Raw genomic sequence first — 13,201 nt, 5'->3', positions numbered from 1 at the left:
ATTGTTGAGCGGAAAAACTTACAAAATTTAGTGCTTTTTTCGAATGGTTCGGCAAATTGAATAGAGGCACAATGAACTGAAGATGAGGGAGTTTTTGCAACATCCACCATTTTACATTACACAAACTTACAAAAACACAGCCTCGTCGATTCGCTTGTGATTGACCACCACCACCAAACCAACCTTATGTTTGTTTGTTTCTTCTGGCCGGTTTTGTTTATAGTTTTCGCTCGGATTTGTTTTATTGTTTCAACGGTGTTTTTCTGTTTGTTTTAGCGCCGGTTCCGATGGAACCAATGGTTCCACTTCCGGTACCCACAATACCCCCGGTGGGGTTTCAACTAGTACGCGATGCCAGTACTGGCGGGCTGCTTTTCTTGCCCACAACTACCGGAATAGGTTAGTTTTTGTTTGCTTGCCATTTTCCTAGCATTAACAACTTAAACCACAAATCACACATCACCACAACTCCTGACCAATTTTGGGAGCGAAAAATTCACCTTCGATCATTTGTCTTTGGCAGAGCCTCTCCAGCAAGCGGTGGTTTGGCCCAGTTATCATCAACCCTCTTCAGTGTTGCTGCCGTCTCTTTCGTCTATGCAACCGCCACCTCTTCAGTTGCTCAGTTCAGCATCGTCAGACTATCTGGCAAGCAGTACCACTTTGCATCAGCACACGCAAACGCATAGCACCAGATTGGTTGCAGTGACGACCGATTCAAAGCGCAAACTTCCTCTACCTCTACCAACCACTGCCTTGATCAAAATCGAAGCCGACGGATCGATGGATCAAACCAAGCTTCAAACCGTCAGCACTATCGCTAATAATGCGGGTACTGTTTTCACCGATCAAACGGTACCTTCGCTGGTGACAACCCATGTGATATATCAGCACCCTACAAACCTCATCGTTTCTCAGAACCCCATCCTTAGCACTGAGGCGGCAAGCTGCCGCTCCCAAGCCACTTCCCCGGTAATTTCTTCGGAGTCGGTCCAACTTCAAGACGAAGAACACTTGAGCTCCTCGACTGTGCAGGACGCCAGCAACCAAACGGATAGTCCAATCTGCAGTGAGGACGACAACACCACGCATGCCCTATCAGACGTGATTGGCGAGGAAAAAACGAAATACACATCCGAAGTGGTCGAACCAACACCAGAAGAACCACCAAGCGGACCTTTCGAACCGAACCGGGACGAAGAAATGATCGCCAGAAAGCTGACAGAAGGGGCAAACTTCCCCAGTGCAGCCCACGAAGAAGCCACTGGCGATAAACTGGCCCAGCAGCCCGATCTAAGTGGGCTGGAGTTGCTCTCCAACAGCATTGTGGAGTTTGAAAGGACCATCCAAAGTTCCGAAGAAACCCAAGAAGCTTCACCAGTCACCGCCGTAGAAGCGCCTGCTCCAACGGAATCTTCCAGCCAAGTTGCCCTGGATGACGCTCTTGGAGGCTTGGAAATACTGTGCGCCTTGGCAGAACAGAGAATCCGGGAGGAGAACATAGAAAAGCCTTCAAGGAAGCACAAGCGCAATCGATCGAGAGAGAGGCATCGAGAGCGTAAGCGCGAAAAGCGCAAGTCTCGCAAGCACTCCGCGGATGAGCCGAAGAAAAAGAAACTTAAGGGCGGCAAGCACCGCTCTAGAGCTGAGAGGCACAAAGAGCGCGAACTCAGACGCCTGGAAAAGCGGCACTTTTCAGAAAGACTAGAGATAGAAGCTGAGGCATCGCAAATGGGACAGTGTGCTTGCCAATACAAGAACTACAAAACACCGGAATCGGAGCTTGAAGTCAAAAGATTCCTGGAGAGCAAAACGCGACCATCTTATTGCTGTAAAGGTGACTGGAACTGCATGAATTCCATAGAGATGGAGATGCGGCTAAAGCTTGCGGAACTCCAGCGGGAGTATCAGGAGAAGCGGAAGGAGCTGAGCAAGCTGAAGCCGAAAAAGCACTCCCACCGCTCCGATTGTCTCAAGAGGAAATCTAGAAAAAAGTCAGTCCAATCCGAGCGAAGCACTTCGCCTGCATCCAAAGACAATGAAACCCCTGTACCGGAAATAAAAGCTGAACTGTTGTTAAAACCCTCAAAACTAGGGGAGGTCCACAAGCGGCGACATTCGCCTCCGGACTCTTCGACGGAAAACCACTCCTCCTCTAAGAAGAGGAAAGTGGGGCGCCCCAAGAGACTGATGTCGACGAATGAAATACTGGGAACCGAAACAATCGTGGCGAAGAAACTGAAAAGCAACTTCGTAGGACGCTTGTTGGCGGCTAAAGAGAAACTCACTCAACAAAGCGACGAGAAGTCGGCAGATGCCACTCCGCCCAGGTATGTGGAGGAACCGTACACGCACAAACTGAAAAAAGTGAAAATCAACACTCCCGTTACGGAGGAAGCGAAGTCATCCAAAATGCGACCAACTCTCAAAGCAGAAGCCACAGTCAAAGTGAACGACGATGACTCTCACTCAATTGAAGACGAAGATGAGTCGTTTGAAGACGACGCTATTTTAGATGAAAGTTTCGGAGAATCAGTGCTGGGCGCTGAAGATTCGGAAGTGCGCGAGACGAATAACAACGAGAAAAAAGTTGAAGCCTCAAGTGGTGAGCGGGTTTCGAACCGATGCACTTTAACGGACTCTCATTTGGAAATCGACAAATTGAGAGTGTTAACTGCGATGGGAGGATTGTTCTACGCCGGCCATCTGAACGCAATCGAGCCACCTGATGTTTACTCCATCACCCTGGATGGCGAGAGAGGAAACCGACCTCACATTATGTCAAGGGAGGAAATCTTGCGGGATGCGGTAAGTGTTTTATATGTTTTTCTCATTGTAAATTGCATTATTTTGTCGTCAATTGACCCTGTCTTGAATATTTGCAACAACTTCCCAAATATCGAAATATTTCATTCATGTTTTACCTACATGTTTAATATTTCCTGGGGTTTCTTCAACTACTTGATGTTGTACAGGTTCATATTTTTTTACTTGTCCGAACCCTAATTTACCATATACTATGATGGATGAAGGTTCAACAATTCGTTCTCAGAGTCACGTTTTATTCTCCGTTATATTTCATATTTACTATTCTTACGGTACTTTGAATGGCTGAATCCAAATACAACAGGAAAACTGCACTGCAGCTATGCGAATATTGAAGAACGCCGCTGCATCGGACAACGAAACTACAAAAAAGTGTCCAATTGGATCTTCTGAAAGGTGATTTTTTAAGGATCGACATTTTCAATTTTGCTTCCAAAAGTGTCTTAATCGTCAGCAATTTTTTAGGTTCCTTTGCTAAGATTTCAGCACACTTTCCTTTTATTAGATCGCGAAAATATGCTACTTTTTCGCCTTTTTGTGCTCGTTGCTACGGCATTGAAATGTATTCTGATGCCAGAAACTTCATTAATTCATATCTTAAGTAAATTTGTGAAAATTGCAAAAATGTTGAAACGTTTGGATACACCTTTTATTGCATCTTTTCAACATAATTTAATATGAGAATCAAAGGAAAAAAAACAAAACTGTGTACCGATTTACTCAGAATATCGCCTGTTGTTCAGCGTTTGACTCGGAATATTTCGAAGTATTTTTCAGTAAATTACTCTGAAACGTTCATTTCTTTTCCTGCTGCTTGATTCGCAGATTTATCTCTTCAATATCCGCTTGCTTAAAAGTGAGTCATTCAAACTGGACCGTTCTGATAATCAGATCAAAACGCCACAAACTGAAATTTTAAGTTTCAACAGGAAAAGAACTGAGTGTTTTAGGATAATTTACTGGAAAATACAAAAATACTGTTAAAAATTCCCAGTCGAATCACATTAAACAACAGACGCCATTCTGAGTAGTGTTGAGAGTATGAAAAGATGCACTAAATACACTTAACAGGTTTTTCTAAAGGTGTTCCATATATTTTTGAGACTGAAATACAAGTGTTAAAAGGGCCAAGCGTTAAAAAAAGGATGCTTTTATTAAGGGAAGCTGTTTCAGATTAACGTATCGGCTTTTCGAAAATACAGGGTGTTTCATGATAACATGTCTGAACTGAATCTGTGTATGATGTTCGCTCAAAAACTTCAAATCAACAGATCGAAAAGCGCTTGATTATGAGCACTGAAGGTTCAGTATTTCTTGGTTTCACCCCTTCAGAGCTTTGCAATTTTTAACACATTTACGTACAAAATTAATCAATTTCACAAAATTTTGCATTTTTCAGGTAAATATATATTTCAATGGCATGCAAGGGAAAGTGTAGTAAAATACTTAGCAAAACAAAAAACCTAAAGTAACAATTTTGAATCATAAAAAATGTAGGCACTTTTTGAAGCAAAATTTAAAATGTAGATACGTAAAAACCGTCCTGGGAAGATCCAATTGGACATTTTTTTGTAGTTTCAGAGCTTGTAACGCCGTCCTTTGTCCGATGCAACGGCGTACGCGAACACACGAATAGAAAATATAATAACAAAATCAATTTTTGACCCTCCAAAGATTCTCTCACTTCAAAACGACCGTAAAAGTAATAAACCGCTTGTCATATCGTCCGGCTTTATGGCTATGGCAAGGAGAGAGACCGAGCAGGTCGGACATGCGAGAAAAAAAGAAATGGTAAAGTCGGCACAAGATCAGTGCCAAGATAACAGAGCCTGCCTGTACCACATCGAGTGCGTCCGACAAGGTTATAGAAATGAAAGATGTTCTGGTGAATAAAAGTCCATCAGTGGCGGCGATGATAGGTTGCCCTCCGTTTCTGCCTCAGTAGCGGCTCGTGACTATTGCAGTATCATTTTTGGTCTTATCTGTTCACCTGGAAGGAAACCGCTTGTATATTTTGTTGAATACCAGTCCAAACACGCTTTTAGAACCGTCAATATCATTTTCTATGACTTTTTCCTTTCTCAGATTGTAGAAATATCACCGAAAAGTACCGCAGAATTAACGGCGGGCACTAGATTGTGCGCCTACTGGAGCCAGCAATACCGATGCCTTTATCCAGGAAGCGCTGCTGAGCCGGGCACTCCAGACCCACAACTGGACGCAAAATTTGTTTCAGTCGAATTTGACGACGGCGACAGCGGCAGAATCGCCCTCCAAGACATTCGACTGTTGCCTCCCAACTATCCTGTCATGGGTAACTACTCTGAACCTCCATCATCAACCCGGTTTTCCCACAACGAACACTTTGTTCCAGAATACGACCCCAATCCGCTTCTGAGCCTCTCCAGGCGGAAACGCAGAATGTCATCCAGCGTCTCGACGGAAGAAAAGCAGTCATCCGAACCCCCCGTTGAAGATGAAGCACAAACTGTCCTGTCTACCACTTCAAAAGAGCGTACGTCATCTGAAAGCGATCACCACAAGCAAAAGAAACGACTGAAGAAGAAAAAGAAGAAGAAGAAACACGAATGCGCGGAGGAGGTGTGCACGCATAAAAAGCATAAAAAGCACAAGAAGCGCCGGAAACACCATGGCGAACTCGACGATGAGATGCGAGCATCTCAGCCATTGGCCGAGCGATCAATGATCTGCACAATCATTCAAGACGTGCGCCCCAATAATGAGGAAGAAGAAGAACAAGAGGATCAGGACGAAGACGAGGATCAGAAAGAGCAAGAGGATCAGGACGATCCAGAGCATGAGGAGGATCCAGGAAACGAGGAAGAACCAAAGGATCAGGAAGAGCCAGAAAATGAGGAAGAGCAAGAAGAACAAGAGGAACAGGAGGAGGAGGAAGCGCAAGACGCGGAAGAAGCGGATGAGGAGCACGAGAGGGAGCCGCAACAGGACCAGGTAATGAGGGAAAACGACTCACTAAGCTCACCAATGGAGGAAATAATTGAAAATGATCAGTTCATGGCGTCGGCAATCTATGCTGAGACGTCCAATATCAAAGGCTCGCCGTTGATCGAAGCCGATACCTCCAAGGACGATATTGAGGAAAAAAGTTCATCGGATTCAGTGAGTATTTGTTCAGTACTGGTGGCTTCAATATCTTAGATGTTAAGTAATTTATCTTCTGATTCCAAACATGCAAACGATGGAGTATGTAAACTTGTCTGAGTATGTGGGTTATGGTCTGAGAAAACGTTTAACTCTTCAGTTACTCGACTGGAAGACTTCAGTCGAACTGATTGGATCTCTTCAAGAAAGTTTGGCTTGAACTCAACATTAGAGGATTAATTCAGCAGTTTCAGCAAGCAAAACTTTCAAAATTTCCCGTTCACGAGCACTTTCCAACAGGAAAATGCCCATTAATTAATTCAAAAAATTGACTAAAATCTGCTGTCCCGCCAATTTTGCAATCAGCTATAGGTTTTATTTTTAAAAATACGATATAAAGTTTGGAAGCAAATCGTTGCGCAAAGTTTGAGTTAGTAACTTTCAGACCAATTTGCTTCATTTGATAAGACTTTCGGCGTTTTTTTGTTTATTTTGCGTCACTTCATGCAACCAAACAACATGAAAGTTTTGAATTCAGTCAACCACTTTGTTTCGAAAGTTTAAAAATAAACCCTGTAAGTTGAGGTCAAAAGTGAAAAATGAATAGAAAATGTAATGCTATTGTATCTGAGTTAAAAATATTGCTGACATATGAAAATGAGTAAAGTTTCGTGAATTTTGGCATTTCTTCAGCGCCAGCTTCGGTGGCCTGATGTTTATTTCTCAGCTGTAGCTATAAAGCATTTTTGCTGAATATTTCGGACGCAAAATGGACAGAAAGTGGCGATATTTTAATATTATTGCGTATTAAAATATGGTAATTGGTAATTCAAGAGGACGTAAATTAAAGCTTCTGGTATGTTGTAAACATATTTCTGTTTCTGGACAGCTCTGCTTAAATTAGATCCTGTTTTCGTAGTAGTAGACGTTTCTTTCATTATGCATGCTAGCTGAAATTTATCAAGTCTTCCGTTGCCGGGTTACATCTTGATTTTGGATGTGAATTTCTCACTCAGTTTCACTGTAGTTTTTCTTATTCTGTTTTGTTAATAGATTTTTCTAGTACATGGATGCATCATTCTGGTAAAAAAGTCTCATAAAAAAGTGAGTTCTGCATACGAAAACCCAAAGACAAACCACTTTAGGACTTTAAACGGGGGTCCAAGATTTTCTAAGGTTCAACAACATTCCCTCGATTAGAGCTTAAAGAAAGAGAAATATCAAGCACCTGCAAGGGAAACTGCAGGGCTTGAATGAGATAGTTTTATTCATTAAAAACATTTATGTAAAATTGTGCATTTTGTCAATTGGTTTGATCTATCAAAAAACAATACCGATTTTGTATGCATCATTTATAAGACTGTTTTTATCCAATTTACTGTTAAAGCTGAGATCGCAGTTAGTTCAGAAAAGGCAGAAGTTCAATGGTTTCTTCACAGCGTTCACTGAACAGCTGCGATCTGCTGCTGTTCATTACGAGGAAAATACTGTGTTGCACCCTTAACAGTGAACCCCGTTAGCATAAAAGCGACTTTTGGGTTCTTTACATCATCCACCTTTCAGGATTCGAATTCGCCACGAGAACGGCAACCATCCTGCGAAAGCAGAAGCAAAATGAATGCATTTCTGCCTGCAGTTCAGCTCTGGCATTGGTCCGGCAACTGTTACAAAACTTCCCGAGCAAAAGGGAAAGCGAAGAAGCAGTTCTACAAATCCATTCAGAGAAAGAAGGAATCTATATCGGTAAAAATTTCTATAGCAAAAATTTTATTTAGTTTCGGGTGTTTTATTTATTGCCCATAAACAAGTAGGCCTGGGTAACTCAGTGAATTTTCGGGAGTTGGCGCAATGATGGGGCGCCAACCCATCGCACCGCCACAGCAAATCACCGGTGCAGTTGCGTTGCAGTCGCCCATTTGTTGCGGGAACACATGTTGCATCGCGTTTTTCGAAAATAAATTTCTCAGAATCGAAAAATACTCTTCAAGTTCAGAGTTGTGCGTTCGGCAAAGAATAGTGTACTCTAAATGTCGTCAACATTCCTGCAAAGCTGAAAAGTTAATTCAAATCGCATAAAATTCTGAATTTTGCGCGCTTCGTAAATGTCGATTTGAAAATTAACGCTTTCACGCAACTCTCATTTCATTTTCATTTTTTTTTTGTTGGCGTTTTCGTGTTAATTTGTCTGTCTTTTTAATTTTTTTTAACAAAAGACATAAAACTGTATCTCGTATTTGCATATGCAAAACGGTTTTTTGGAGACTAGCTTCAATGGGCCTGATGTTCACAATATAAAGCCGCCGAAAATATTGCCAAAGTTTAAAAATTTCTTGTGAAGGAATCAATGGTTTAATCGGAACCAAATCCGCACTATCAGTGAGCCGATGCTTCTTGTATTGAATACTGGAACCCAAATTTCCATATCTAAAGCGGTTCTTTAGCGAAAAGCTTCAGATGAGCTTGATAGTAAAAATGTAAAGCAGACCAAATTTTAAATTTTAACTCCGAAAGAACGAAGAGCGCAATCGATACCAAATACACCCTACGAGTCACTTGAAGAATCCATAAAATTTCAGTTGCTTGTCGAAAGACTAAACTCAGTTCAAGCTAAAAGACTTGTCGATTGGAGATCATTCTTATTAGCTTTCTGCGAGCTGGCGCCCCATCCTCCATTTTATACCCATTAATACTCATGTTCACTACACTTTCACAAACTACCGCACTTGCCATTCGATATTTCCCATCTAAGATTGCGATTATCGACCCATTTCGTCCACTTTCGGTAGGTAGAAAGTGCCTGTTTGCATTTCAATCATTCCAAAGGCAAAATTTACGTTCCCACTTAACGAAAACCGCTCCAAGTGCCGATCTTTCACTATATTTGTCTGAATTTCACTCAGCTACAGTGATTGATGCACAACGCCAAAACTAAAATTAAAAACTGAATTGATTTGTTTTTTGTAAAAATATTGACTAAACAAAAAAGCCGCGAAGAAATCACTTAAAAATGAAACTGTTGCTCAATTTCCGCGCAATGATGGAAACCAACGAAATTTCAACTAACTGAAAAATGTCCTTTAAAACTTCTGATTTAAAGAATTATTCCGCCACAAGCGCAATTCGAGGTGCGACGCAGTGAGGGCGATGAGTTAAAGCTCACCAACTCAGAGCGACATCAACTCAACACAGTGTCACCCAGGCCTATAAACACGTATTGAATAGAAAACCAGTTTGTTTTGCAAAATTGAAAATTTTTACAACGTAAAGTGATTTTCTTTTAGGTTGGTGATGCAGCAGTGTTCTTATCCACTAGCAAGCCGGATCGACCTTTTATTGGTAAAATCGAATCGATGTTCGAATCGAGTGGATCAATGGTAGTCAGAGTCAAATGGTATTACCATCCTGAGGAAACTATAGGAGGTCCTACCAACCTGAAATATCCCGTAAGTTGAATCATGGACAGTTAACAAGTAACGATTTTAAGAGCACTAGACTTAGTTAGTTATTGGATATAATTTTATATCAAATGGCCCATTTTTGGGTGGTAGTTAACTTTAGGGACTCAAAAGCTGAAAATCGCTGGTTTCCATTGATCAAAGCTCCAGTAACACCCGTGCAAAGCTTTACTACCGGTAAAACGTGCACCTTCTATTCAATCCTCTTTTGAAAAATTGCAATTTTATCACAGGCCATCGAAAATAATTAACAATCTACGTTTTTTTTCAAGGGTGCTCTATTCGAGTCGAATCACTTCGATGAAAATGAGGTCCAAACGATATCGCACAAATGTGATGTTGTTTCGTTGGCGGAATTCAAAGAACGAATTGGGGATGATGAAAGCGCATATGAGAGCGTCTATGAAAACAACGAACTGTATTACTTGGCAGGATTTTATCAGGCCTCTCATCGAACGATAGTGATGAATCGGGACATACCATTCACCAATTGATTTCGGTGTGGACTCTTGCTTTCTCACTTCAAGCGTGTGTAGATACTTGTATTACTTTAGAATAGTATGGACGGTGAAATGCTGCCATCTTTCGCAGGTGAGAATTTTATTCAATTCCATTCTGGCTAATACTGGCAGCATTAAATGCCATCGCGTACTAAACAATCGTCGAAATGAGCAATACTAGTCGATAGGTTGATGTTTGAAGTACTAGTGATGATTTGGTGCTATTTGTTCTTTGCGAACAGAATGTATTTGGACAGTTGCTGAGACCTTGCGAGGGCAATGAATGCAGAGATAGTAAGTTTGCACTCTTTTGTTGTATATTTGATTTTGGTCGGTTGTGTAGAAATGAACAGTACAGTTTCCAGGAAAATGTGGCTTTATGAGAACCAAATTTTGTCAAATTTTGCTGGAAATCACACTAATACAATTCATTGTATTAATTCTATTGGTACCAGTGGGGATTTTCTTGTCAAATTTCCTCTCAATACAATTCAATAAACGTGTAATTGTATTGGACCCAGTGGAAATTTTGTTGTAAAATTTATATTATACCTCTACAGGCGCTGTAAATACATAGATTCTAATATTGTTAGTTACATATGTGTTTCGAATACATATTGTCACACAAACTGAAATATATATAAATATAGATATATATTTTCATATTAGGGCCAATAGCAAGGTCATTTTGGTCTACTTTACTCGATATAAGGTACCTCGAAGCAAAAATTAATAACTATTTCTAAAATATTTCACAATCACCCAATTATGAAACGTTTGGACTGTATCAATGGTGCCTAATTTTACTGTATTTATGACCTAATGACTGTGAACTATTGGACTAGGATTAAGTGGAGATCACCCTGTACGTTCACGGTATAGTCAACATTGAGCGTACAGAGTAGTTGAAAATGCCAACGTTTATTGATCTTTTCTGATGCCGAATACATACGTGTTTTACATATTACTACCCAGCCAAAGTGTCCATTTAAATGCTTTCACTCAACTCATTTAAGCTTCCATTCCAAACCGGATATTAACAGACAATTCACAGATCAATAAATGTTGGTAAACGTTATATTGAAAAAAATCCGATGACAAAATGTTGGAAAAGTGAGACATATCTTTAAGGGGAAACATAAAGGACTGCGAGACTGTGACTAAGATAGTGATAAGGCGATTTTTGTCTTTCGGATTTTGGAACTTGTAAAAAACCTACTAGTAAGTGTTGTGTCGTGCAATGTATTCGATAAGAAAATGTAGAAAATCAAAAAGTAACTATAGATTTACAGATTACTTCAGAGTATTATTTTATTGACATGTTTTCGTAATATAAACTAGATCGTAGACTAGAGGAAAAAAAACAAAAATACTTGACTGTCTTGATATTGTTGTATGATTAAAAAAATAAGCGTATACGATTATTTGTTATAATTGAGAAGAAGCTGTCTTTTTGCGTTAAATGTTTTTTGTAATTAGCGGTGCTTTTACAGTTGACTCTATTTTAGGAGTTGAGAAATATAATTTTGGCAATGCCTGCTTAACTATTCATATGTGAACATGCAATAGTTAAAACAGACATCGGCTAAGTTCATGTACGTATTCATAATATAAGTGAACTGCTGTTTGTTAACTTTTCCGCTCCCCATCTGAATAGTTCGCTAATTTTAATATACTTGCGTAGCATCTACGTCCAAATATTTTCTAGTACCCCGTTTGGTTTACTTTTGTATTATTTAAGTGTTACAAATCATTGAAAACAGTATTCACTATAAATAAATAAATAAATAAATAAATCTCTATTTTGCCTCTTGAGCAATCTGGTCCCATTCAAAGATCAGTATTTTATAGGAACACAAGCCAAGGTAGTTTGATATAAAGATGAAAATCCCATATGTAAATACTTTTAGCTTGTATATAATTAATTGCTTTGCTCTCTTTTATTTTATTAAATATTCAGTCGAACTATTGTGGTTTATTTTTTCCAACCGATCCCAAACGTTTTCCCTTAAAATGCGAATAGCTCAATTTGATGACCTGATGAGTCAATTAAAACTAGGAAAATTATTGCAACTGGTGAGTTTTTCGGGTCTTTAAGTCGAGCACTTCTGAAGATGTAACCGAAAACTCTAAAACTTCATCACTAAAATTGTACTTTTTCTTAGCTGTTACCTATGGATGGTGACGGTCAATAAATGTTTGCATTGCAATTGTATAATAAATTCCCAACGAGTTTTAGATCCGGCGTAAAGTTAACGTCATTGCTTTCGACCGGCCAACAGAAAGCGATTTTAATCTGGGACAAGGAATGGCGTACAATTAAATTATCATTCAAATCAAATGTGACTTTATACTATCTGTAGTAGGCCTGGGAAACTCAGTGAATTTTTAGGAGTTGGCGCAGTGCTGCGCCAGTGGCTTGGTGCTCCAACCCAAAGCACCGGCGCAGCAACTCGGTTCCATTGTTGGGAAAATGTTGATGACCTTTTTTTGGTTGCTTTTAAATTTATTTTGACGTCTAACGACAATCTTTAGGTATTTTCTGCCAAAAATTATAAAAAAAAAATTATTTGAGCACTTGCCTCCTTCGCTTTGTGAAAAGTTTTGAAATTCGTTTCCAGATTTAAGAATTTGGGAAAAACATCAAACGATTAATTAAATTTATTTTAATCTAAAACTTCGTGAAATCAAGACTTTTGAGAAAACTACCAACATTTCCTTATCGATGGTTCGGTTATCGATAGTTGTCTCTGAAATGATGTAAAAATGATCGTTTTTGCTGATTTAATTGCAGAAAAATGAGCAAAAACGAGACGGAAAACATGAAATTTTGGCGTAATCTTGCACCCTAAGTGTCTGATGTTCAAATTTCGCTTTCTGGGTCAAAATGACTCGAATTTTCTCATTCATGTTGTCACGGCTGAATAGAGTTTTCAAATCTCTTCAACGAATTCTGTGGCTCAAATGGTTCTTGAGAAACTTCGAAAGAGGCAGCGTCATGTTTGCGTCGATTTTGCAACTTCAACAGAAAACACGCATATTTTCATATTCATTATCAAGAATACTGACAATCTTCAGATATTTTCGGTGAAAATCTACAAAATAAATTTTATTGGGGCACTCCTTAACAGCTGTGTAAAAAAATTTCCAGAACCTTTTGCAGCTTTGAATTTCGGACAAACCCTAATAATTTTTTCTGCATTTTTTTATCTGTTGTATTAGTGTCTTCAGTCCAAAAAGTGCAAAAACTTTTCCAGGATTTAAACCAATTTTAAGCGAACGAAAAAAATATTGTAT

General features: G+C 39.6%; 1 protein-coding gene across 4 annotated transcripts in view; it reads left to right on the top strand.

Annotated features, from left to right (window-relative positions):
* The window catches only part of LOC109545338 (protein winged eye), a 47,745-nt gene extending 35,876 nt beyond the window's left edge, over positions 1–11,869 (top strand). For 3 of the 4 annotated variants that reach the window (XM_019915972.2, XM_019915971.2, XM_019915973.2), the window contains 7 exons: positions 277–399; positions 524–2,808; positions 4,912–5,140; positions 5,201–5,967; positions 7,513–7,692; positions 9,231–9,392; positions 9,677–11,869. In XM_019915972.2, coding sequence (XP_019771531.2) covers positions 277–399; positions 524–2,808; positions 4,912–5,140; positions 5,201–5,967; positions 7,513–7,692; positions 9,231–9,392; positions 9,677–9,898 — 3,968 coding nt within the window. In that variant the 3' untranslated portion in view covers positions 9,899–11,869. The remainder of the gene's footprint in view (positions 1–276; positions 400–523; positions 2,809–4,911; positions 5,141–5,200; positions 5,968–7,512; positions 7,693–9,230; positions 9,393–9,676) is intronic. The other variant, XM_048664314.1, reaches the window with a different exon arrangement.
* Positions 11,870–13,201: the final 1,332 nt, after the last annotated feature.

Source organism: Dendroctonus ponderosae, unplaced genomic scaffold (assembly GCF_020466585.1).
Source record: "Dendroctonus ponderosae isolate FM_Combo_2020 unplaced genomic scaffold, Dpon_F_20191213v2 Dpon_F_20191213_2, whole genome shotgun sequence".
NCBI lineage: Eukaryota > Metazoa > Arthropoda > Insecta > Coleoptera > Curculionidae > Dendroctonus > Dendroctonus ponderosae.
The sequence above is the reverse complement of the archived record's forward strand: the minus strand, read 5'-3'. Positions and strand labels throughout refer to the sequence as shown.